Consider the following 27,968-nt stretch of genomic DNA (forward strand, 5'->3'; position numbering starts at 1 on the left):
AAAATCTGTAAACGCGATGCGTCTGTGGTGCGGACCGGTTGTGTCAGTCGGAGCGTAAACGTTAGATAGATCGGCGTCGACGGTCGCAGTCGTGTCCGGTTTTATTAATATAATAATATGTATAATATGTTTTAAGGCATACGTAAACATATTATATCATTTATATATATCTCGTGTAGTGAAAATTAAAAATAAAAAATAATAATAATATAATACGCATCAGTGTTCCATCCGAGATCAACAGGCGCGTCCGATGAACGGTTATTTATTTATCATCGATATAACATAATAATATAATTCAATATAATATTATTAATATAATATTATGTGTGTGTGTGATACCATTGACCGGAGACGATGACTGTTGCGATTCACCGCCGGCGCAGCTACCCTACACCGTCCACACGTTATAGGTAAGTGCGAGTCGAGGACGAGTTTTATTTTATCTTTATGTACCACAAGTCACAACACTTATACAGTTGTACCGTTAATGTATATATATAATAATATAATACGATGTATGATATAAATCATATAATATTGTTTAATTTATAAGGAATAAACACATTTGAAAATTGAAACAGGACACCAAGACCAATACGGCTATACATAATATTAAAATATGATACAATAATAGTTTATAATATAATTTATTAGCAAAATAACACTAAAATATTATATGTTATTCATAGTTTCTTACTTCCAATAAATCAATTTTCTTTTAAGCATGACTTCTAATTTTGATAATTTTACTAAAACAATTATAAACATTAATTTACCTAATATTAAATATATTATATTTATATAGTTAATTAATATATATAAATATAACTTTTAACAATTTTAAACGGTTTCTAATAATTATTAAGAATAATTATATTAATACTTTCATTATAATGAGTATAGGTACATACCTACACTAAACCTACATTTTTAAAATTATATAGTTATTAATATAGGATAGATATAAAATTATTGATGTATATATAAAATATAAATACTGTAATAATACAATATGATACTTAATATAATATTTTTTATTAATTATTATAGATAACTTATATACCTATATTAACTTATGATGATTAATATTTACCTTATTTTCAAATTTAATTTTTATGACCTGTAAAATAAGTTCTATATATGTATATTTAATAATTGGATCGAGCGATCTATATAAAACTAAAATATATAATATGATTTTATGAGTATTTTTGATTATTCTAGTATAATATTTATTATAATATGATCTCAAGACCTATTTAAATTTTAAAAAAAGTATAACAACCATTACAATTTTAGATTTTTAATTTATATTGATTATATTTATAATCCCGCCTCCCTAGAAATGTTTTTCTTTGTACATGACAGGTGCCTAACTCCCAGCATTTCGTAAGCCTATATAAGTACAGAGTGGTTCACCATAACGTTCAGATATTTTGAATTGTATGTATACTATTAAGGACCATATTTCAAACTGTTTAACCTTAAAGTTTTATACCATTCAAGGAGTGTTCTATGGAAATATAAACTTGTTTATTTTCCAAACGAGAAACAACTTTTTTACTGTAAAATGTAAATTGTTAAACAGATGATTTATTGAAAATATTGATGTATCTAAATCAAAATTCTAACAAGTTGTTACTAATTTATTAATATATATATACTATTGATAATATTCCTTAAAAATTGTTTTACAAAAATAGAAAGTGGATAAAATATTGCGGATCTAAAATGTATTATACTCAGATAGTTTTTAAAAATTATAAAATATTGATGGATTAATATTGGTAAGTAAAATGTTCAAATTATTATCATAGCCTCCATCTTCCAAACCACTATAAATCTTAAATACTAAAAACCTATAAAAGGGCGTTTCTTTAATAATTCACATTTCCTAGTCTTGATTAATCTTATTTTTCTTATGAATTTATGTTGTCGATGACCATATAGATACATACATAGGTACCTAGTAAAATAATTTATATAGTATTTTATCATTAGAAGATAATTATTTAAACTTAAACGTTAAACGCCTTTAAAGTATAAGGATTAATTAATTTAATAAAATTATCATACCTAAGTTCGTATTCTAATATAGGTACCTTTAAATTAAAGTGATTATATCCTATAATATATGGATATAGGCATATGAACAAGCATTAAAAATAAATTTGACAAAAGCTTTATAAATATTATGTTATTTAATTTGTTGAACACTAAATGTATATATATGTTTTATAGACAGCTCAATAGGTTTACCTAATGTTTTTTTATCCAAATTCTAACTTTTGAATATATTACAGTAGAGGTATGACATCGGTGTTGTTAGATAATATGTCAAATATACGATATGTGTATCGGGCGTAGGACGTTTGCGCATCGCTATTGTAATGAATGACCTTTTTTGTAGGCCGTTTGCGCATCACTATTGTTAAAAAAGGCATAGGGTGTTTTCCGATTGCTATTGTTAAAAAAATCTTTATATAGGCCGTTTGCGCATAGCTATTGTTAAAAAGGCATAGGGTGTTTTCCCTAGCTATTGTTACAAATAACCTTTTAATAGGCCGATTGCGCATTCCAAATTACGTATACCAGGTTTTATTTACACTTACGAAACTAATCGTCAATATTCATAATTCATATTTAAAAAAAAAATTAAAAAATTAATATTCACATTTACCAAAAAAAAAAAAAATATATAATATTATTTAATCATTTTTCGTATAAATCTACAACCGTGGTTGATACGCTTATAAATGATCATTTATCAGTTATATATATTATTATCTCACCAATATATCCGGTCATATCACTAATAGGTAGATAGGTAAAAGGTAGTAGGTACCTTTCTATTGTTAAAATTTGCGATGCGCAAACGACCTACCAAATTTCTTACCTGAGGTACTAATGATGCGCAAACGACAAACTCCGTGTGTATCATGGTATTGACTATTGATCATAAAAATCTTTTGAATGGTAGAATTTATATTGCATGTATAGGTAACTTACGTGCCTATAAAACCTATTAAACAGTTAAAGATCATATTATATATAATTAAATAGATCAATTACGAAAGTGATATCAATTATTATTATGTCGAGCAAATAATATACGTAACACCGTGAGTTACTTTATACCTTGTCGTCTAAATTATACAGTATAATATAGTATATATAGTGTATTTCGTACCTACTGTAATAATGTAGTTTTGTCGCCGTATATGAGGTACGGCTATAAGATGTAATTAGACCGTTATACTTATACTACCGAAAAACATCTAATCTTCGTTTGGCCACCTAACACTTTTAATAGAGTTGAAGTATCATCGTTTTAATATCAACGTGTTATTTAAACTCATTATCTTATAAACTCAAGTCATTATATTAAAAATAACAGTTAATAAAAAATATTTAACCTATATTATATTTTGCATGTTCTACTCGAAAATTATCGGGTTAGTCCAACACACAAATATACATGCGGTTTACATAATAAACCTGCCATAATCCATATGCAGTTTTATAGAGCTTGGTATATTTATTATAAATTTAAATAAAAAGTACTTTTGTGGAGAAATAGGATTTAGACAAAATTAATTTCATAATTAGGTAGTTGAGTAGTTCAAAGGTTATAGGCAATTCAAATGAAGAGATAAAATTATATTCAATGGCAATTGACTTTGATGAATTTTATTAGAAAATAGGTATTATTGTAATAGGTATCTACCCAAATTATGTCCAGTATATAGTCTAGGATTGCAAGCGAATTGTTTACAATGTTTCCATGTTATAAATTCATAATAACTAATAAGTTATATTACACAAATTTTGAATACACAAATTACCTGTTAAATTGTGGTTTTTTTTTATTATATTTAATACTTTTATTTTTATATTTCTACCAATATTATCTATTACCTTTATGTTCTATAGTGAATAATTTAAAACAATAATAACTAATAAGATATTAATATGTATAGGTAGTGTTTTCAAAAAAACAAAACAAATTCTGAAAAAAATTGACAATGCGTTATCTATAGGCTCCTAGTTTTAAGCTATCTTCTACTTCTAGTTCAAATCAGCCCGACTTAAAAAGTCCTTAACTTAATGAATATAATTGGAATGGTATTATTGATTAATATTGAATAATCGAGAGAGTGGACCCTGTTGTCATGAACTAGCAGTAGTTTAAATAAAATATAATTTACTGGCAGGAAAATAATTTTTATATTAAAATAGTTGTGAGAATTTTATTTTGTTGAGCTGTAACTGTTTTACTCATATTATATACAGTATATAAATATGCATTTGAACTTATTGTTAATATATTATATACACTGCAAAGGAAGGGGGTCTGGAAATTCTTCACAATTTTTCCCCGAAAATATTGGTCTAGCTACGCCCATGATACCTACGTGCACTTTGCAGGCTACCTATACATTGAAACCAACTGAACTTCAAAATAACTATACATTATGAATGTATAGTTATTACTACATGATGTATTTTTCAGTATAATGACGTATTGTTTAAAGATACGATGTAGGTATAATTATAAATTATAATAACAGTTGAATCAAAACAAAAAAAAGTAAAGGACATAATATTATTATATCATTGCCATTATAATTGATTATTGATTGTCAGTCAGTTATTGAGGAGACTATTCAGAGCTCTCAAAGTGCAAAGTTCAATTAATAAAACCCTCTCATTTAATAAACCAAAAAAATACCAAATACCGATTAACATTTGGTTACCAGCGGTCAGCGACGGTATTTTGGGAAAAACAATAACATAGATGTTTTAATTGGAGTCGAAAGTAAAAAAATAAAACCTGTTTTGAATAAGAGACGTCTGGAATGATGAGTCTTATATAGTTACCTAATATAAAAAAAAGTATAGTTATATTATAGTTATAGTTATATATTGACATATTATATTATTATAATTAAAATACTACGGCACATAAAAAATTGTCGGTGCACGGGAAATTATAGACGAATATTATAATTTTACTCGAAGAAGTCAATGCAATATTATTTCAATTATTTGTTTGAAGTTTGGTTCGAAGGAATGTCGTGACGACCGGTTGTTAAAATTAAGCTGGAGCCGTCGGGGTATATTAAGTTTGTAATGCCATTATAATTTATAATATATTTCCGCGTGTTTGTTGTTGAAAATAACGTCTTATATATAGAATAGAATGTATATATATATATATATATAGATACCGGCTACGTCGTGTTCTGTCCAATTTAATTTATGTAGACTACCGCATTAACATGCGTATTATATCTAAATAAACTCGTATAAGTGTATAACCCCAGTGACCCACATTCGAATCATCTGGACCATTGAAAACAGTATTATACTATACCTGGATGTATAATTAAACACGTAAAATATATTGCCTACAACTACTGCAGTGACTTGTCCCGAAATCCAGTGGTTCCAATACTGGTTACAACTCACATCATACAGTATAATAATATCATATTATTATTAGCTTAGTCCCTGTACAGGTGCTGTAAGTTTACTGTTTGTTACCATTAAACATGGGTATACTGGTATAGTTTGCTTTGGGCAAGTACTATAATATACGCGTACTACTATTCATAATATATTATTTATATTAATATCAATTTGTCATACATTCATACAGGATAAAAGCGCATAAACGGTCATATAGGTACCGTAAATACCGCTGTCTTGTAAAATTACTTTTAAAATCGTATTTAAACACGGTTACAAATTATACAAATACCTACATCCGCTCAGAAAATATTTATAATACATTTCAAATACTTTTAAGAAAATACTTTTAAATACTTTTTTAATTTTTACTTATTTGAATGTACAATAGTGTAGGTAAGAAATATGATTTTGTAATTATATAGTAATTACTAATTTAAAGTTGTAATGTCACATTTACATATTATAAGAACTTCGTACTACGTACTCCAATACTCCATTAATACTAAACAATGAAAATAAATAAAAATATTTATATTTTAGTTCTAAAATCCTTTATAGTTAATTAAACAATAATTAATTAGCTAATGAAATATAAAATAAATAATTTATATTCAAATAAATGTTTAATAATTTAATTTCAATTTTAAATAAAATAATATAATTATTAGGTAGGTATTAAAAAAACAATCTGAAATGTGACTAATAAATCTTTTGAATTTTTAAAGTATTTAGGTATATAAAAGTATTTGATTTTCAAACACAAATACTTTAACCACAGTGCCTACCTACTTAAAATAATTAGTTTTAAAAGTGCCTATTTAAAAAAGTATTCTTAATATAATAAATGTATTTAAATACATTTACTCAAATACTTTACAAGTCTGCTGATGGTCCAAACAGCTGCAATACAGGTAATTTCGCGGAATAAAATTGCCTCTACGTATACTGTATATAGTTATATATTACGACGGCGATGATGATACGTGTGATGTGTACCGTTAGTGCTCTAGGCTATATCAAATGAACGCATGTGTATGTGTCACTCTGTACGTCTATACCTTGTACCTATAATAGTAATAATAATATTATTATACCGGTATAAAAGGTATACAAATGAAAATCCGGTATGTATAATATGGTATTATGGTAGTTTAGCTGGTCTTGGTACATTGTATGTAGATACTATATATGCGTACATGGGAATATGCGATTACGGCGGAAAGACAAATAATAATAAATAAACAAACTTCGTAATAACCTCCTACACGATACTTTTTCTCTATGTCCATTTACTAAAAAATGTATCTAGTATGAAAAGTCGTTACCTCCCCCTCACAAAAAAAAAAATGTTATTTATTGTGGACTATGGTTGAAATTTGAGTATAGTGCCTAACATAGGTACATATTGGAACCAATTGTGGGGAGAGGGACTTAGTCACTTAGACCTACCGGCTACCAACCAAATCAAGTATAGGTACATATTAATTTAATACTACTATATAATTTTTTTTACAACTTTGAAATTAAATCTAAATACCCGATAGATAAAGTTGAAAAAAATTTTTAAAATTTTAAAATGTGCATAGGGGTATTAGATATAAAATGTAAGTGAAAAATTATGTAAATAATAATTTTTATTTGTACGTCGTCATGTCGATAACTACAATATAGTTTGGGGTGTGATGGGTTACACCCCACGTTTTTTTAAACTAATATAAGGGGGGAAAGTCAAGTCTCTACTCTAACCAAAAAACCTAACCTAACTATTTGTACCTATTGGGCTATTCACCTATGTATAATCATATAATTTATAGGTACATAATAATATTATGTAAATGTAACATATATAAACAAAACTGTATACATATACGACATACGTTATATATTATATAGTACCATGCTATAGTAGGTATTTATTATAAATAATAATGAATAATATCATTATATCAATCACTGTCATCAATGTGTATATAATTTTTAGTTCATTTGATTGGGCATAATTATAATAATAATTATAAGGTGTAGGTAGTTATTAAGCAGACCACACGATCTTCTTTTAAGCCTGATAATTTATTTATTAGTCTATATAATATAATATAGACTAATATTATTAGACTACGGTGATTTATTTGTATATGTACTTTCTAAATTCTAATTATCTAAGTCCTTCTAGTTCATCAGTTGTGTGATTATTGATCAGTATCACTGATACAGGCTACTGTCATTTGACTCCCATGAGTCACACGCCCACGCCCTTAAATTATGGTGATAAATATCGACATGTTTGAAAGGTATTTTATAAAGTAAAATAAAAATGTTCAAATTCAAGAACTGGTATATTTTAGCTGTGTCTTCTTCGAAATAAATGTAAAGAGCAGTAACACTTAGTGGTATGCAACCACAATTTAGACAAATATCACTGTACCATGACCTTAAGTGTCGTCTCCACGGTAGATGATCTCGATAGAAGGCTGCTGACCGCCGCCACCGGTTGAGTCAAATCTCCTTTCGACCAATACGCCATTTTATGGTAAATTACTTGACATAATTAGCGCAGTGTCAATTCACCGGCCGTTTCTTAATTCTATTTGCTCTCAATGTCACCACTCTACAAGCACTGTAGGATATTTAACAAATTGTCATCGTAATTCGTACCTCGTTAACCTATAAAAGTGTATTATTCAAATATAATTATAATACCTACTATATATATGCGGCTATGCGTTCTTATTTTTAAACAAGAAAATAGTGTTCTCGTTAAATATTGTATACTCGTACAAAATCATCAGTACCTACCTATAATCTCGTATTTTATTTTTCATATTTTCTAATTGAGAATTAGGTAAGCACTTACTTGTTAAATCGACCATGCGATAATTTCAATTAAACAAATAATATTAATTGAACATTTTTTGTGATGTTTATTATTACTTATTACTTTTTAGTATATTTTAATAGTAAGTCACGTGCACTTTGTGTATGTATTTGTGTAAAATGTAAGAACGCTTATATTGTCGAATATTTGTATATATTATTATCATTGGGCTTATATTGAACTACAGTTTAATATGGGTACCTATACTCAATGGTATTATATACCAATAAGATAATAATAACTATAACGATTTATCGTTTATAATATGAGCGCGGAGAATAATAATTTTGTCAAAGCTATATCGGAAACTATCTAAAGTCATAGTCTACAACGGTGCAAGGAGTGGTGTAGCTGTGGGAGGGGGGAGGGTTGTTTAACCCTGTGTATAGAGTATACTAAGATCCACGGTTCCAGGTTTAAATATAAGGGGGCTATGATGATTTTAAAATTCAATAATAATAAATAGTACTTAATTAATATAATGCAAGCATTTTATTATTTATAAAATTGCTGTGTATAGGCAGTGGCGTAGCCAGGCTTACGAAATGAGGGGGGAGGGATTAAATATAAATTAAACCAAGTTTTTACAGTTTTCGTATATAAATTACTTTTAGATTCTGAGCGAAGCGATGAATGTATTGATTTTACAATGATGTGTGTTTTTTTTTTTATTTTTTAGATTCTGAGCGAAGCGATGAATTTATTGATTTTACAATGATGTGTGTTTTTTTTTTTTATTTTTTTTTTTATTTTTGTGTCTGTCATCACCTTTTAGGACAGTAAAAGTGCTTGGATTTTCTTCAATAGTAACTTTTCTGATAGGAAAGTGAATCTAGTTGGTACTTTAAGGGGTCAAAAGTAAAAATTTCCCAGTAGTTTTCACAAGTGACGTGAAAAACAAAAGAAAAATTAAGGAAAAACGGGAATTTTTACGCAAAATCTGTTTTCGAGAAAATCGATTTTGGTTTTTGGTGTAACTCTAAAACAAATGACCGTAGGGACATGAAATTTTGACTGAATGTTTATATTAGCATTTTCTATACACCATAAAATTTACAAAATATTTTAACTCTTTTTGAGCTGTTTACGGCCATTGTCAGTTTTCAATTTTTTTAGTTTTTTTTCTATAAATATCAATAAAATTTTATTTGTTGGGTAAAAAAGCGTAAAAATTTAATGCAAGGCTCCTGATATAATGTTATGATAGCAGTTGGAAAATATTAAAAATACACAGGCACAATTTTTTTTTATAAGCATTTAAAATTCAAATTTTGACAACATTTATCAAATTTATAATTTATTAATTATTTTGTGGTTAAAAATTTATAAATTTATAAATTTATAAATTTTTAACTTTTATGGCTAAGGATTGAAAATTTAAAACAAGGCTCCACGTAAATAGGTTATATATAAATTACTTTATTCCCAATAATATCATCAAATATACTTGGTAAAATCATAGGCTGACTGACCGTTTTCGCTCAGAATCGTTTTTCTTATACAATGATATTATATCATTGAATTCAAATTTAACACCATCCATTACAGTGACCCACTTGTAACCTACTGTACAACAGAGCGACATCCACTTATCCACCTTTTTTAGTTTATTACTCATTAGGGAGAAATGTCAATAGGGGAGGGGGTGGAGATCCAAACCCCCCTTGGCTAAGCCACTGAGTATAGGTTTAATAATACTAGATTTAATATTACATATTGTACAGTCATATGTATATGATAATAATATTGTCACATTATATAGAATAGCTGGTTCCTATATTTTGTTTGATGTTAAACAATTTGTTATTGACGAGTTTGTACCTACATTATTCTTATAGCTGGTAGGTACTATAGGCATTAGGCACTATATAGGTGCATCAAGTTTATTAACTCAGAAATTAATTGCTTTCGTATTTCGAATTATAATTACATCGACACTTACAAAAAAATTGTTTGAATAACAATTTACTTTAAAAAGATTGGTTCTCATTTGAAAAAAAAAAAATAAATATTATATTGACACAGGGCACTCATTAAATGTTGTTTCAGAAAAATCGAAGTATGTATCTGAAAATAATATGGTCTTATTGTCTTAAGCCTTAAGGTATACTGAAAAATTCCAAAAATTAGAATTTCAATAACTACATCATTGATAAAGCCGATAAAGGATCAAAGGTTGAGCCAGCAAAATACACGGAAATAAGGAGAGGAGACAGAGAAAAAACGTTGTACAGCATAAGCAAGAGTGCAAGACTAACACAATTTACATTATACACACAGTATATTATATATTTATATAACAATATAATATCAACGAACACAGCCAGTCTATTTGCACGGGTGCCCACCCATTTACTCACGGCCAATTAGTTCGATTTTCCCGATGTTCTCAAGATGATGCATGGTCAAAATATTTTCCTATGTATAAAATTATTATACACGACCATGTTATTTCACAGGTAAAAACGGTGCATTATAATAATATACCGACGCGGTGGTTTCAGAAATTGTTTCCCTCTGAAATGAGAAAAAATCCACCGTTTATCAAATAAGGTAGGTATGTAAATAGTGTGTGTATATGAATAATGTCGTATTTATATGATAACTATAAATATATATATATATATATGTATGATACGACTACTCCATAACGTAACTTTGTTTGTGTCCAATGTCCGTAGATATAATAATGATGTACAGCTGCATCGATATCGGAGACAAGGCCGTGGAAAATGTTTAATATTTCTCGGTTACAATAAGTGGGTTTTTTATTTTTTTTTATTTTTTTGTTGACACGCATAGTATAACAACCAAATAACATAATATATATAATATTATCTGCCTATACTTACGCGTTTACGTTGTATGTTTATTGTATAAAGTGGTCTCGAATAACAAATTGGTTAATATAATAATAATAATATGGTCACATATCGTGTGTCGTATATGAAAACGCTGAATTCATAAACATTTTGTAAACGTAATAAGTAATAGTAATATTACCACAGTTAATGAGCTATACATCACTATGAAAATGACTGTAAAATGATCGGGAAACATGTCGAGAAATAAATACACACTATACAGTAGAGTGGTATTATAGTAGTAGACTATCAATTTTTTTTTTTTGACGACTGTCACATATTCCGGCCAGGTCCAATTATACCTAGGTAGGTACTATAATCATTTTGGGTTATTACACTATACATTTATACGTCGTACAGCATATTTTGACATTTTAACGATCATCTTGTCAGTGTTGCTGTCACGAGGAATCAGGATGAGCTTTATTTGCAAAAGATTTTAAATTCATTATCATCGAAATAAAAACGAATATAGGAATGTGACATATTTATTATACACGAATCGTTAATAAAAATAAATCAGGTTTCAAATATTTTAAAAGTGCATGAAAATTCAAATAATTCTATAATACTAAATCAAGGATAGCAATAAGTCAGGATTTTATTTCGCGGGAAGCATAGTGATCATTTTAATAAATTTTATAATACATTCGATTGAACTATTTTCTATTTAAAAGACACAATTGACTGAAAGCAGTTAGGTGTCTGGACATTATACATGCCTATAATCTACAGTAAGTATAGTATTTTGAACTTCTTATATCAAACAAAAATATGTACCTGCAGTAGAAATCTTAATCACGAAGGAAACTTTTTTTTATTAGAAAAATAGAAACATTTACAATCTGTATTCAAAAATCAAAATGATACAATAAGCAAATTAGATAATCTTAATATACTATACATTATACTAGGCGTGGTTACATGATAGAAGGAGGCATCCATTGACACTAGTTCAATTAGTGTAGGTACATATACGGAATACAAATAAATTAATTTTACAAAAAGTACATTTAATATATTTTATTTATGATTATACATAGATATTATGTTATTACTTATTATAATTATTATATACGGGTGTTACCCGTGACAAATAAAATTCCAGTGGATTTTTACCCTTACTTTAACTCCGTTATATATAAACTGCACATATTTTTAATACAGTTATTTGAGATGTTTTTACCAAATATAAAACACAGGCTTACATTTATATCTAATCATTATAAGTATTTTATTTGCTGTAACTAATAGCAACAATATATAAATAAAAAAATTATAACAAAATGCCTGCAAGTTTCCTTGGTTTTTTGGCTAGATAATTAGTTTGTTAATAATTGCATCGAAATGTAACGAATTAATAGTCTATTCATAGACATATACGCTAATCCATATACGCTAAAATAAAAATAATTAATTAATTTTTTGTAAACAATTAAATTGAGTTAAAAATTGAAACAACTTTAAACTGGAAAATGCGTACGTTCTGTCGTTACAGGAAGTGTATCATCCAATGTTGTCTTAAAATTCAAATTATTTGATGACATTTTTTTTTACACATTTTCAACTCTGTTGATACCTCATTCCTGTAAATCTCTAATGAGTAAAACTGATGATGACATATTGACATAGTACTAATTATGTAGTTAAAAAATTATAAAGTATGTTTTGTACTAACAATAATTAACTGCGTGAAAAAATGGTCTGGGAAGTGATATATCAGCTACATTACCATAGGTACGCTACAGATGTCTTAATGTAAACTATACATATTTTTAATATCACCATCATTTGGGTGGTTTTGACCAATTATAAAATACAGGTCTAAAATTTTATCTAATTATAATAATATCTACTTATGGGGTTGCCATTGGTTACAGAAAATAAAAATATAGTTATTATAATTTTTCCGTTTCGTAACCAATTTACCAGAGGCAATACAATCAAAAATATATTCATTTTCGTGAACTTTAAAATTCAAAACTTAAAAATTTGACTACGAGGTCCATATCCTCAGATATAAGATTAGGTACCTATATGTACTAAAATTCAGAACCATGAGTGCAACATACTTGATTGTGGACACACACGCACACATGTATTGTGCTTTTTATTAATATACCTATTAGGTAGATTCGTATGTACTTAAACTGTAGACTTAATACAAATCAAAATCGTTTAAAAAATTTGAACACTGTACCATAAATATATCTTTAAACTTTTAAGTAGGTACTATCCATTGGAAACTACCACAATGGTAGGGTCCTATAACTATATATTATATAGGTAGGTAGGTATGTAAACAGTCATTATATATTTATTATTATGATATTGCATATTATGGTAAATAAATATATAATATATTACAGTATATAGTTGTAAATCGTCATGTAACGGTAATCATATAAAATATGTATTTTGTAAGTATTATAAAGAAAAAAAAATAATGACAACGATACATAATATATTGTTTTGGTCACAGAATCGTTTACATAAACCACTGGATTTATCCCGACTCCGTAGTCTGCACACCGTTATTCACGGACCAAATTCTGGCGGTTACTTAATTCATAATACCTATAACATCAAAAGGTTTTTCTCGTATTCCATTTTTTTCTGGTATTCAGTTTTTTCTCGTATTCAGTTTTTTTCTCGTATTCCGTTTTTTCTCGTAGTATATAATACAATTATTTTTATTGCATTGATGCAATGAGTAAAACAGAGTTTTTTTCTGCATTCATTCGCATCGCATATACCTAGTGATCGACAAAAATAATCTGCAGAGAGTAAACGAGGAAGTACAACTAATATTATAAGTTGCATAATGTACACTGCTTAACATTGTAGATAATATTACATCGTACATATCATAATAATTTGTATTGTATACAGTCACAATGCAGAGTTTAGTTCACATTATATTTTTCATAAAATCATATTTGCATTTGAAATTAATAATTTAAATTTAATTCATTACTGTGGATATTATAATTTATTACGCCGTCGTCCGTATCGTATATTTAAATATTATACTACCAATACGTATAGATGAATGCACTGGAATCAACTTTGTTTCCGAACAGTTATATGAATCACCATAACAGAATTTTGTCTATTTTTTAGATTCTGAGCGGAGCGGTGATTAATTGCAGTTTCACAATGATGGGTGTGTTTTTTTGTCTGTCATCACTAGGACGTCAATTTAAATGTTACAAAAAAAACAAGAAAAATACGATTTAATGCACTAATAATATAACAAAGTTTACTAAGTTTTTTAAGTAATATATTAAAATAAATTAAATATCTTTAAATTAAAATTAATAATATAACTACCTATAATATTGTAATCAATTAAAATTAATAGTGACCTCAGTTTTAATACTAACTATTTGTCTGGTGGTAAACATTTTCGAAAGTTTGTGTTTTTGTTTTTTGCTTATCGAGTTTTATATGCTCTAACAATTGGAAAAAATGTTCGTAACTCATCCAAAAGTATTGTAAACATTTTTATTGTCCTGTTTAAAAAGTGGAAATAATGTCTGGAATCCTGCTTCTTTTTCCCTTGTAGAAAGGATATGCTATGAAACATGAACTCACTGTCTTTTTATCATATATTTTTCTTTCTTTTCAGTTTCTGACAAAAGAGTTAGTGTGAATATCGCGGTGTATTCTTTGTCACTATACTTGTAACACTCATTATATTTTACAAACACTAACAAATATTATTTATTTAAATACAAGTAATGTAATAATAAGATTTATTGATTTCGATTATTAGACATGGGTATATAACGAGATTAAAATGTGCCAAGTATAATATGGCTGCGGAATTATAACTTGTTCTGACCCAGCGTGTAGCAACCTTTAAAGATAAGTTATCTATTAATTTATCATGTGCATTACCTTAAACACACAATTACGCATTGCACACAAAGTAAAGTATTTACTAGATTATTATCGATTATCATAAATAATAAAGATAGGTAATATAGATATTGATTATCTTCTATACACTTTTAAATTTTCAAATTATTTAGATTAGTTTTAAGACATTTATACAAGTATATTACTCGTAAGAACCTATTCACGTCGTTCTACAGTATGCAGTAATGCGGTATACAGTTAATAACAACAATATATTATAATAAATTATACCTAATAAATAATAATTAATAATATAATATATGTGATGTTTTTGGTTTAAGAACAAGTTCAATGTACCTTAGTACATTCTACTAATATAAAAATAAATTACTTAAATTAATTTAAATAAATTACAAAATATCTTGAGAAATCTAGGCTAACAAATCGTTTTTTGCATGCAATGATTGATTGATCATATTACAATTTAACACATTCATAGCACTCGTAGCAGTGATGACTTACTCAATACCGAGGTACATAATATTATATACACTAGAAATCAGAGATACTGTATAGTATATTCTGGTTTTTGTGTCTAGGTACACGATAAGTAGTCGAAATAATGCTTCGTTTTTTAACTTTAGTATCTTTTCCGATGGGAAATTATTATCTAGTTGGTACATTCGGGAGGTTAACATTTAAAATTATCAGTAGTTTCTAAAAGCGCCGGGAAAAACGAAAAAAAAATTAAGGAAAAACGGATATTTTTACGTGAAATCGATTTTTGACAAAATTGATTTTGGTTTTAAAAAAATTTACAATAGATACATGAAATTTTTACTAAATGTTTATATTGGTATTTTCTATAAGCCATTACATTTTCAAAAAATGTCGACCCAAGCAATTTATAGGCATATGAAATTGTAGATTATTATTAGTTTTATTATTAAGGTCGATAAAAAAATTTGAAAATGTAGTATAAGGTTCTTCGTAAGTTGTTGTTTGTGGAAATTAAAAAAAAGTTGAGCGTAAATCCACTTCCACATTAATTTCTTATAAGCGTCTGAAGTTCAAATTTTGACAAAATTCGTAAAAATTACAAAAATTTGCAAATTGTTTTGAGTTAGAAATTCATAAAAATTTTGATTTTTATATCTAAGATTTGAAAAGTTAATACAAGATTCATTTTAAGTTTATACATTTATCAAAACATTTTATATAAAATACAGGTTTAAATTATGTTTCATTATAATAACTATTTTATTTTCCGTATCAATGGCAACCCTATGCAAACAAAAAAATTTGACTACGGTCTACGAGATGCATATTTTCGGATATAGTCGTATAGATTACCTATGTACCAAATTTCAGAACCATAAGTGCGATAGACTCAGCTGATCCGTTTACACACACAATCATTGCCTTTTATTAATATAGGTAGATAATTTATTATTTCGTGCTTATTACACGTGTTTACATGTTAAAGTTTTGTTAATTGTTATTTGTTATAACTTATAAAACACTTAAAAGCTGTAACTGAAACGTCTATATTTCAATTATATATAAACATTTTACAATTATGTTCAATATTAACTATTTGTAATAGAACACCTGCCAAAATCTTTAAGTAGGTTTAGGTTTTTGGTATATACCATGCATTATTTATTATCTGTGTCCAATTATAATAGTTATAATAATTATTAAATCTTCTAGAGTAACGGTTGGAATACAATTCGTTTAGATTTGGTTCTACATATAGGTGATAAGTTTTTCTTTAATAATACAGTATTTTAATAGGTACCTATATAATATTATAACCGCTATAATACAGATTTTAAAACATTCAATTATTATAAAATTTGATATTTTAAGCGTATTTTTTTATACATTTATATATACACATGAGCCCCTTGACCGTTTTTACGTTTAATAGCATATAATAAAACAGTTAAATTATTTTATATTATGTACTACTGATTACTGGAATTAGACACAAATGGGAATATAGGATAATACGAGAACAGAATATCTTTTAGAAAGTGAGGTTTCCGGGATCCACAAAATATATTTTTATACTTATTATATATGCAATAAAAATACCATCTTCAATAATAATCCGATTTTAACCCGTGAACTGCAATGCACCTATTTACAATGCAAGTTATAATTAAAATATAAAAACTAGTTTTTTTTATCGTAATCGGAGTTAATGTTTCTAATTTATCGTTTTACTATACATTAATGGTTATTTAATTGTGTATGACACAAAATTATTAAACATTTATATTATTGTTTATTAAAGTGGTATTTTAACCAGGGAAGTAGCTCTGCTGTAAAGTAGGTGTTGAGTAGGTCACTGCAGCAGCAATCGTGGACATGCATATGAAAAATTATTCCGAGCAGAGACGGCCAATATTATTTTTCATAATATTAATGAAAATGAATTGGTACTTATTATTATTTATTTATTTATTTATTATTATTATTATTATATTACTATAGCAGTATACCTGTCATTAACTTATGAGCGAATACTGTCGTACTGTATCGTAGATCGATGTTAGCAGATTCGTGGTATATATGTATATTATAAATATATTTTTTTTAACAGATTACTGTTCGAACGTTTAATTTTTCGGATACTTTTCATTCGATAAAATACGACTCATTGACGATCTAACACGTTGTGGTCGTTTTAGGTACCTAATTGAATGTTGTATTCAAACACAAAACTGCTCGGTCAACAGTTGTTATACACGGATGAGCTGATAATTTATTATTATTTATTATTATCTATCTACTATATTATACATACAGTGCTCTACTTAAAAGTGAGTTATTTTATGTATAAAAATCTTGATAAAAGTAGTAAATTTATTAAGTATGAATGTTATTTACGACCGCGCCTGGTCGCAATATAACCAACTGTTTTCAGGGTTTGATTATCATCATAATATAGCAGTAGATCGGTTATAGATGGCTTATAGGTGCGATCATAGTCCTCTCTATATTAGGTACAACGTTTTTGAAATTAAAAACCTTTTTAATTTTTACAGTAAAAACTATCTTTTACTCTTCAATTCACATTTGTTGAATAACTATAGTTGACTCACGAAAAACTATTATTTATAATTTTAATATTGTTGCTATTAGTTACAAAAATTAAAATAGTTATTATGATTGGGCGCCATTTTAGACCGGTATTTTCTATTTGGTCAAAACTAACCTAACCTATATAACTCTGTTAAAAATCTGTCCAGCTTACATTTAATGAAGTTTAAGCAGGGACAAATCCTCAGATATTTTCTTTTAGTATAGTTGTATATATTGTACAGTGTCTATACCTACTGATAGGTACCTATTAATAATAATTTCGTTGTCATAAAGCCATTCTTCAGAAACAATATCTAAAATATTATTTATTAACAATTCATAAATATATTTTTTATTTATTATTTCTTTGGTTACTGTAGTTATCTGGATTTTCTACTAGCAATGCGAAAATTATATTGATGACGGAACTGCATTGCAATATTTTACAACTGTATGCTGAAGTGAAAATTAATAGATAACTTCTTTATTTGAGAAAAATGTCAAAATTATTTATGCATCCAAAAATTAACAGCTTTTTGGAATTTCTGGGAGAATTGTCTATATATTTTGGTAAAAATGTATACCTACTTGAAATATTTATTCATTTAGAAAAAAACTAAAACACAATACTTCATTTTCCCGAAAATGTTTTATTTTCAATTATTGCTTTTACCGTAGTAGTAGGGTAGAATATAGGTTTTATCATTATAGAAACAATACTAATTTGCTAGTCTTACTATTTAAGTAAAACGCTTTTCGTTAAACTATAATTAATATATCAGTATATTATACAATCAAGTACCTACCTATGTTGCTATGTATATATGATGTTATTACCGTTTAAGATTGTATTTTTTTTAACTAAAAAATAAACACTATGTTATAGGTATTTTTTTATACAATTAATTATTAATATAGGTAGTATTGCATTTTATATTAAATCATAACTATTATGATAACATTTATAACCGTTGTACACGTTTTGTACAAAATACTAAGTAATTAATAATTATAAATTCAACAGCTGCCAAATAAAATATTTAAAGTTAAACATCTAAGCGTCTTTGCAGTTGATAATCATCGACCATCGTGGTAACCGATTTCAAATTAATAATCATTATGACCCGTTATTCCAACGACCTGCCCACGTGCGAAGAATGACCGTTTATACTTTTGCTATAAAACTGCAATTACCTACCTCACGGCTTATACAATAACGTAATAATTGCGCCATACAGTCTATGGTGAAGTTTAAGACTTACTATAGAATATGGATTAGTGTCTTAGTGACAAGTGACAACTGACAACTTTGTCAGTTTTTTTTTTGAGGTTTTTTAATACTTCAGTGTTACCATATTTTTTGGGTTGAAAATACAATAAAAAATAAAAAGTAGCTATAGATACCAGCTGGCAGCTATAGGAGTTTCAGGGCGGGCGTGCTTATTTAATTTCTTAATTTCTTTGAAACTTCGCCTTAGGATCTTCTACGCTTGTGTTTTATTCAAAATCACAGTATATTATAAAATAAGGAATACATTATGTAGGTCTTATAATAGCAGAATAATTTAATTATATTCTGTAGAAATTATAAGGTGAATATAATATACCTAGGTATAGGTATTATATAACTATATTAATATAATTCTAAGTTAAAAAAAATATATTTCTATTAGTCCGGGAAATTATAATATTATTCATTAGGTAAATGGTCGGTATTTTAAAACTTGTCTCATAAATATATATTTATATTATAATATATAGCCATGCCGTGGCGAGGTGTATATTATGTTACAACGTGTTTATAATATTATGTTCTACATAGTATATATAGTATGGTTATTATATTACATTATTATTATAAATTATAATCTATTTTTTGTAAAACATAATATACTTGGCCAAAAGCGAAATTGGACTACATAATAATTAGTATATGAACACGAATATTATACTGTAGGAACTGCAATTATTGAAAAACGAAGGAATCGGCGCGTATAATAATATCGTATAGGCTGATATCATACAGAAAAACGCCACGGGACGGGGATTATTCAAATAATAATATTATAGGTTCGTGTTATTATACTATCAATAAAGCGTTTGTGTTGCACGTATTATACATTTATTAACCTTTAAATCCTAATAATTGCGCATTTGAGCGTGTAAAACTGGCAACTGTCTATTTCAATTCTAGAGTAGGAAAGTCGACTTATGGTTCGCACAGAATTCCACGAGATTATTGTTAACCTTAATTAAGTACGGTGTGTTAGAAATTAACTCGAACAATTTTAATAGCTATTATAATGCATATTATATTGTTAGATACATATACAGGCTATAATATACGGCTATACATTTTCTTATAACACGCAGATACTATATTATAATACGTTTTAGAAAAATACCTAAAATAACGTTCACTTCAAATCATGCATCTTCGGGAAATAGTTTCGAGTTTTCGAACCATAACCCCCGCAGCTATTCGATATAATATATATAAAATATAATATAATCATTCGGAATGTGCATTTAATATATTACACCCAAAAATATTATGTGCAGGGCAGTGATGATTTTTTTTCTTTTAAACGCGTTTTATTCGTACGTTTTTATACGAGAACGCGTTCAAATATCATTTGAAGCCATCAAGACCTGGTTTTATTTTGACGACAAATTGATTTCATGGTCTTAAAATAATGGCCGACGAGCGCTCTATTATCAAACGACTCGATTAATTCAATATAATGCATGACGCGTTCGAAATGGTATTTTCTATAAGCAATGCACAGACTCGTGTCAACGTTTCCTTTTGTTATATAAAATATATAATTATAACAAACAGAAGAAAATAGATCAATGTCCACTGCCCTGTATCCACTATATTATTTGTTTAACTCGTAGCCAGCTATTTTGTATAGGTACGCTAATAATAAGATACGTAATTAAAATATTATTGTATCATATTTGACATAATCATATTTCATATACCTACCTATATGTTGTATACTATATTTAATTTAGTTAATTTTTAATATTTTTACAGTAAACTCCGCTCGAATATCTCACTAACCCCCAGGGGGGTCAAGACCCCCATCGGAGTATTGGACCACTCTGATCCCGCTTTGCATCTCGAAAATGTATATCTGTAATTTAAAATATTTTAAAATAAAATATGTAAAACATTTTTAAAATAATAGAGAGTTTATCATAATAACAAAGGTGTTGTAGACTTATAGTGTTGTGTGTCATTTTGATTTATGGCCGTCGTTATTATTATTAATTACTAATGAAGTAGGTCGGTGCACAGTCAAAATGTTTTTTTATTTAAAACAGGCGTGTAAATTGATTTACATTTTTTAAATAATTTATACCTATATGTTTATTTAGGAATATAGGAAATTTGCGAACGGCATAATACATTTATAAATAACACTAATATGCTACACTTTTTTTGCAAAACTCTATTATAGGATAATTAAATATCTATAAAGAAAAGTTATATATGCTATTATATATGGTTATACAAGTGACAATTAGTAACTAATATAATTTATTGATTGGAAGGTACCTATATAGTATATAGAATCCGCAGGAATAAAGTTTTTTTGTACTATAATAAATACCTGCTGAATATATTAAATTACTTTTAAATGGACATCAACAAGTTTTTTATTGTTTTAATTACACTCAATAAAAATAACGTTTTATATTTATTGTTTTAATTGATCGATGTGGATTGTTCTTTCACTTTTCAATATCAATTATTGCACTGTGCTATTTTGTTGCGAGTTATACACTAGTAGCCAATAAGGTATATAACGGCAATCTAAACTAGGGGGACTATAGTAGCCCCAGGCTCTGACATAATTAGGGCCCCATATACTACTGTAATACAGTCATAAATACGATTTATTTATATAAATCAATGAATAAAATTACTCATGGGCTTATTGTATAAAATGTATTTATAATCTTAATAAATATAAATTTAATATTAAAAAAAAATAACAAAAAAAACTGAATTTATATTTTAAGTGAAGGGGCTCCACCAAAAAATAGCCCTGGGACCCAAAATTCCCAAGTAGGGCTCTACTTAATAGTTATTGGCCTGCCAGTATCCCGAGTGCTCATATTTATAAATACTTAATTAGAGATAATATAATGTTATAACCATTCGATAATATAAACTAGAATCTTGTTGGTTTTACAGGTGAAATGCAAAATCCGAGCTGAAGCCAACGCGAAGTATCGACAACAACGACGAGCAGGAAATCCACAAGACAGTAGATAATATGGTGTTGCGCCCGTGTGAGGAATACGGTAGTTACACGATGGATAACTACCCGCAAAACGGCGGCGGTGGCCATCATTTTTACGAGAGCATCAAAACCGAAATGGAAAGTTTTCGGTTGCGTGGCGCGGACGGAAATTTTTCGGCGTCGGTGGCGGCCACGTCCGATGCATTGCTCAGTGACGACACTAGCTCGATAGCGTCAAAGAAACGAATAGACAGTATGTTCAAGACGACTGCTTCCGCTGCGGGTGACACAAAGCGGACGTCCGGCCACCGCGCTGGCCGTCAGACCCAGTCGTTGGCCGACGACAAGAACCACTACGACGAGGATGTAGGTGGTGGATATTTTGATTACGGTTATGCCCCCGGCACCAACGATAGAAACAACAACGGCAACAATAACAACAACAAGAATACGGTACAAGAGAAGATCGAAAAGATGTTTGCGGAAATCAGTTCCTCGGAACTCGACACTGATGTATCGATGGACTCCTCAGCGGTAGCGGCAGAGACGGGTAGCAACAAATTCCACGTGCAGTACATAGGGTGCGCGGGGCTGTCGGGCAAGATATCATCGTTGGAGGGCCTTCAGAAGCCCGTCCGAGACATGTACTTCGGTTACCGGGAAAACCAACACCATTACCGCGGCGGTGGTATCCCGAAGCGTGGTTATTACGACGACGAGATCCGGGCCGAAGCACGGCGTGACTTCTCCGGGTTGTTGGAGATATCTGCAGCCGGTCTTACCATCCGGTACAGGAACGGGTTGGGTGACACGGAGCAGCGGACCAACGCATTCCCATCGATCGCTGTGTGGGCGGCTCTGAAATATGTATGCCGCCGCCGGTCGCCACCACCGCAACGGAGAATCGTCGGAGAAGCCACCACCACCGTCGTCGGTTACGAGTACGCTTTCCTGCCGCTGATCGCCGATCCAGATGGATCGGACAAGGCGCCGCTGTTCCGGGACATGGACGCCGGCGACCGGGCCCGGCTGGACGCAGCCGGCGACCACGCGCCTGTCTTCGCGGTGGTCACGCGCGCGGCCGGCAAGCGGCTTGAATGTCACGGGTTTGCGTGCGAGACAGAAAACGACGCATTGCTCATGGCAGCCAACCTATACGGGGCCCTAGTAACGGCTATGTCTTCGGCCGCGGCGGCGGTAGACGTGGACGCGCCAATGTCCGGTGAGGCGGCCGGACGACGGGCCGCTCCCTCGGCAAGGCGGGTCATCCGACAGCGGAACGGGTTCACGAGCATGAGTAGCACGGCTGGTTCGAGTGTGGCCGGTGGTGGTGTAGGGGAGGAAGCACCCGCCCTACCACCGCCTCGTCCACCACGCAGGAACAAAAAGTCCACGTCGTCTGTCAGCGCTTCGACATCGGCCGGCGATGACGGAAGAAGCGTTCCGTCGGCGATGACGTCGGTTCGAGCAGACGACGGCAGCGGTGGTGACGTGTGCAGCGGTGCTAAAACGTTCCAGTTGACCGTCAAACAGCCTCCGTCGCTTCAGCGGGGTGTGTGTAACAGTAGCAGTGCTGCGGGCTTGGCAGACATGCATTCCCGCAGCACTAGACAGCAGCGTTTGGATGGTGGCGGCGACATACTCACCAAAGTGGCCATACCCAGGAGCAGGAGTTTTCTGAATTCTAACGGTTTGGCGTCCACTAAGTACTCGAGACGCGCAGCTGATTGCGGGATCGAGACGGCTGCGGCAGACAGGCGCCGCCGCCGAAGCAATGGCAGCGGCGTCATGGGCTTCTCTGACATGTTCAACGAGATGCGTGCACAAGAGGGCCTGAACAACATGGACGACATATTGAACGCCATCATCAATGTGGAGGGTATGTCATACAATGACTTAAAGCCCATTTACAAGGAGTTTCTAATGAAATTGGCGTTGACGCTTACCAAAGACGAGCTGTACCAGCGTACCAAAGCAATAATGACGGAACAGAAACGTAAGCGGAACAAGCGGCGTCCAGCGGTCGCCACACAGGCGGCCGGCCGCGGGCGTCGTTTCAATGACAAGCTGCGCGATGCATTCAACTTTCGGGCGGCCAAGTCACGAATCGGCTCCGTATTGTTGCCGGATTTTTGCAAGCGCAAAAACCGGAACAGTGCGTCCAGGAAAAAACATCAATTAGTGCAGCAACATCAACAACAACAACAAAAGCGACGTCGATGTTCGTGTTCGATTATCGCGGGGTCGTCCACCAGTCCAGCGGACCGGAAACCGGAACGCAAGTTTCAACGGCGGGTCGCAGCGGGCAAACGGTCAGTGGTCACGTCGGCAAAGAAAGGACGACGGATGTCGGCCACGTCGTCGTCACCCGTCTGCAGCACTTCCGACGACAGTGACTTTTTTGCGGCCGCGGCGATGCGGCAACGACAACATCAACAGCTCCAACAACAACTGCTGCAGCAACTGCCGCAGCTCTACAAGAAGACGTCCAAAAAGCGTGGCGGCGGTGGTCGAGGAACGGCTACGGCGTCCGAGGCCGGTTGCCTGCACCGGGCGTCCAGCGGTTATTTTAGCTGTTCCGAGTGTAGCGGAGGCGGTGCGATTGACGACGACGGGTGCAGTTGCTGCGGTGACGGCGCTATGGAACCGACTACGTCGCTGGTGTCATGCAGCTGCGACTCGGACAGCTGCGCGGAAAGCGACAAGTGTTACTGTGGCCGTCCGCGGCGCCCGCGGAACATATTCGATGAGCTCAAGAGCCGCGGGTTTGCCGCGTCCGAGTCGAGCGTGTCGAGGGCCGACTCGCCGGGCACCGCATGGAAAAAGAATGAGCTGCTCATGCTGCTGCAGCAACGACACGACGATAGTGGCCCCGGTATGGGCGGCGAATCGTCTCCGGCGACTGCCGGCGGCGGCAAGTGCGGAATCGAACCGTCTAAGAGCATCGAATACCTCCAGATGACGCACCGGGCCCGTCCGAGCGCCACCACAACCGTCGCCGGTGCAAAATCGACCGCGGCGGCTGGTTCATCGTCGTCGCCGTCGTCGTCCTTGTCCGCGGCCACCGTGTACTCGTCGTCGTCCGCGGTGCACCAACGTCGGCCGCAACCATCACGCGGTGCCAAACACCACCACCGCCGTTCCGGTTCGAGCGGTTCGGACAACTTTCGCGCTATCGATTACGCGCTATTCGCGGCCACTGCTGACGGCGCTGCGGGGCCGCGAAAGACACGTGGCTGCGGTGGCACCCGTCAGAATCACCGCCGTCCGGATGGCTCGCTGGCCGCCTCCTCGTCGTCTGTAGCGGTGGGCAGGCGGTCGTATAGTTCCGAAGCCGTGCACATGACCGGCTGTCGGGTGCAGTACGGTGGCCACGCGCGACAGCCTGCACTGCCACAGCAGAAAAAGCAGACCGCTAGACGACATTCCGTCCACGACGGCGGCGGCGATGACGTCCTGTCAACCTTTTTCAAATCAGGCATTGAAAACTCGTTAGGCTACTATCCGTGACGATTCGCGCCGCGTTAAAGTGGCGCGGCAAACGCTATCGTTTCTGTAAGGTGGGGGGGGGATCGAAATTGTTTAAGATGTTACCACCGCCTGCGTGCAGTATTCAATATATTCCGACAAAATAAATGGTTTAATCTATTTTGTTTCATACCAATAATAAAATTCATATAATATAATATATTTTGGAAGGTCATCTCGATTCTCAACCATATTGTATTATATCTACAATTTTCCGGCTAACCCGATATTAATATCGAAATTTCGACTACCACTGTTCCCATGCTGCTTTTAATTGTTTTTAAGACAATTTTTGAATTTTGTAATCTAAAAAACAAATAAAAATCAATTAAGTCTGCTCAACAAGACTTAAACCGTAAAGCATATTATTATATTATTATTTTATTATATAAAATCGATAAAGGTACTTCTACGATTGAATCACGAACAAACCGATTTTCTATAGGGCGAATTTTCACCTCACTGGGATTTGCCGCGAATAGAAAATGTTCTATGACTTTTCCTACTATTGTATTATATGGTATTAACTATAATATTTTATCCAAAAGACGAGTATGTGGGTCTCAAATCTAAATTATACTCTGGAAACAGATATTTTGAAAATGTAATGTACAATTCTGTAAAAAAAAAAGTAAGCGAGTAAATCTATAGGTAGAAAACACTATCCTATGCGTGTTTATTATTAATATTACGTGTAAATGGTTTTTTTTGTATATTATGTTTTCCGTATTAAGTTCTGTAAAGCAGACCTATTTTGTCTTTTAGATTACAATATTGTTCTATAATCATACAACGCAGTGTTAACATGGGGTAGTCACAATAACAGCATAATATTCTGTATATTCAGTTTATTATAGGTTAGGTTACTGAGTTTACCAGCAAATTGTGTATGTTGTCTCGGTCGCGATAACCGATAATTACCTTATAGTTCATCTTATAACGAAATAAGCCACCAGTCAATATTTAACAGTCACCAGGGCACAGCCATCCACCACCCATTTAGATAAGGGTGTCGACATACATCCATGCTTCATTACCATCGTCATTATTATTATTTATTATTAAATTATTTTATAGTTAGATATTTGTTTCTCCGAGTTTAGGTAAACGCTCGCACGTATTTACAAGTTAATGCAATTTGTCTGTAAAAAGCTAGAGTTGGGAAAATGTTTAATTAAATAACTATTCGAAAATAAATATGTATTTGAAATATTTGAATAAAAAATTATTCGAAAAAATATTGGTTTTTTACTAAAATAACTAATTGTATTTTAAAATTATTTGAATAATTTTTTATTAGATTACTATTGTGTTTAAAAATTATGCAAATAGCATTTTATTTAAATAAAAATGTATTTGAATATTGCCCTACTCTGTGACTGTAAAATAAATATATTTATCGTACATATTAATCTATAATATTATAAGACATTATATGTTAAAATATTATTTTTGTGCAGTGAACGGTGGATGCAATTAAGCAGTATAGTAAATAAGTAGTATGTATTTTATTTTGATTCGACGCAATAATTGTAAGTATTTTGAGTGCAATATAATATAAAACAATATATGTATATTATCTATTAATTAGTATGTACTTAATAGATATCATATAAACAAGTTGTTTTTTAGATAAGGATTAAAATTAATATAATATCCATAATTTATAAATATATTATATATTGTTTTGCGTACCATTTCTATCTGTAATAAGTTTTTTTTAGTATTGAAATAATTTATGATTAAGTAGTGTACTTGTGTCGTAATTTGTAAGAAATATTATTTAAAACTCTTAACATCTACACTATATTTTAATATATATTAATATTATAATTATTTATTTACTTATGAAAATTATTATTTTTGGTTTTATTTTAGAACTTACGAATTTGTACTTTTTATATTTTGAAAAAGAATTTTTAGATAGTTGTTATATATTGGAACGAATATGAAATGCTGATTATTGAATCAACTTGTTTTTTATATCTACCTATATTAATTATTATT

General features: G+C 31.3%; 1 protein-coding gene across 1 annotated transcript; it reads left to right on the forward strand.

Annotated features, from left to right (window-relative positions):
* On the forward strand, positions 1-27,895 carry LOC132941461 (uncharacterized). The gene is made up of 2 exons (XM_061009524.1): positions 1-413; positions 22,385-27,895. Exon 2 carries the CDS (start codon positions 22,467-22,469, stop codon positions 25,941-25,943), a length of 3,477 nt encoding a protein of 1,158 aa, XP_060865507.1. The 5' UTR covers positions 1-413; positions 22,385-22,466; the 3' UTR covers positions 25,944-27,895.
* Positions 27,896-27,968: the final 73 nt, after the last annotated feature.

This window comes from Metopolophium dirhodum, chromosome 3, assembly GCF_019925205.1.
Source record: "Metopolophium dirhodum isolate CAU chromosome 3, ASM1992520v1, whole genome shotgun sequence".
In the NCBI taxonomy this organism is placed as follows: domain Eukaryota; kingdom Metazoa; phylum Arthropoda; class Insecta; order Hemiptera; family Aphididae; genus Metopolophium; species Metopolophium dirhodum.

Coding starts and splice junctions, on each gene's coding strand:
- LOC132941461 (XM_061009524.1), top strand. CDS start 22,467: ATGGTGTTGCGCCCGTGTGAGGAATACGGTAGTTACACGATGGATAAC.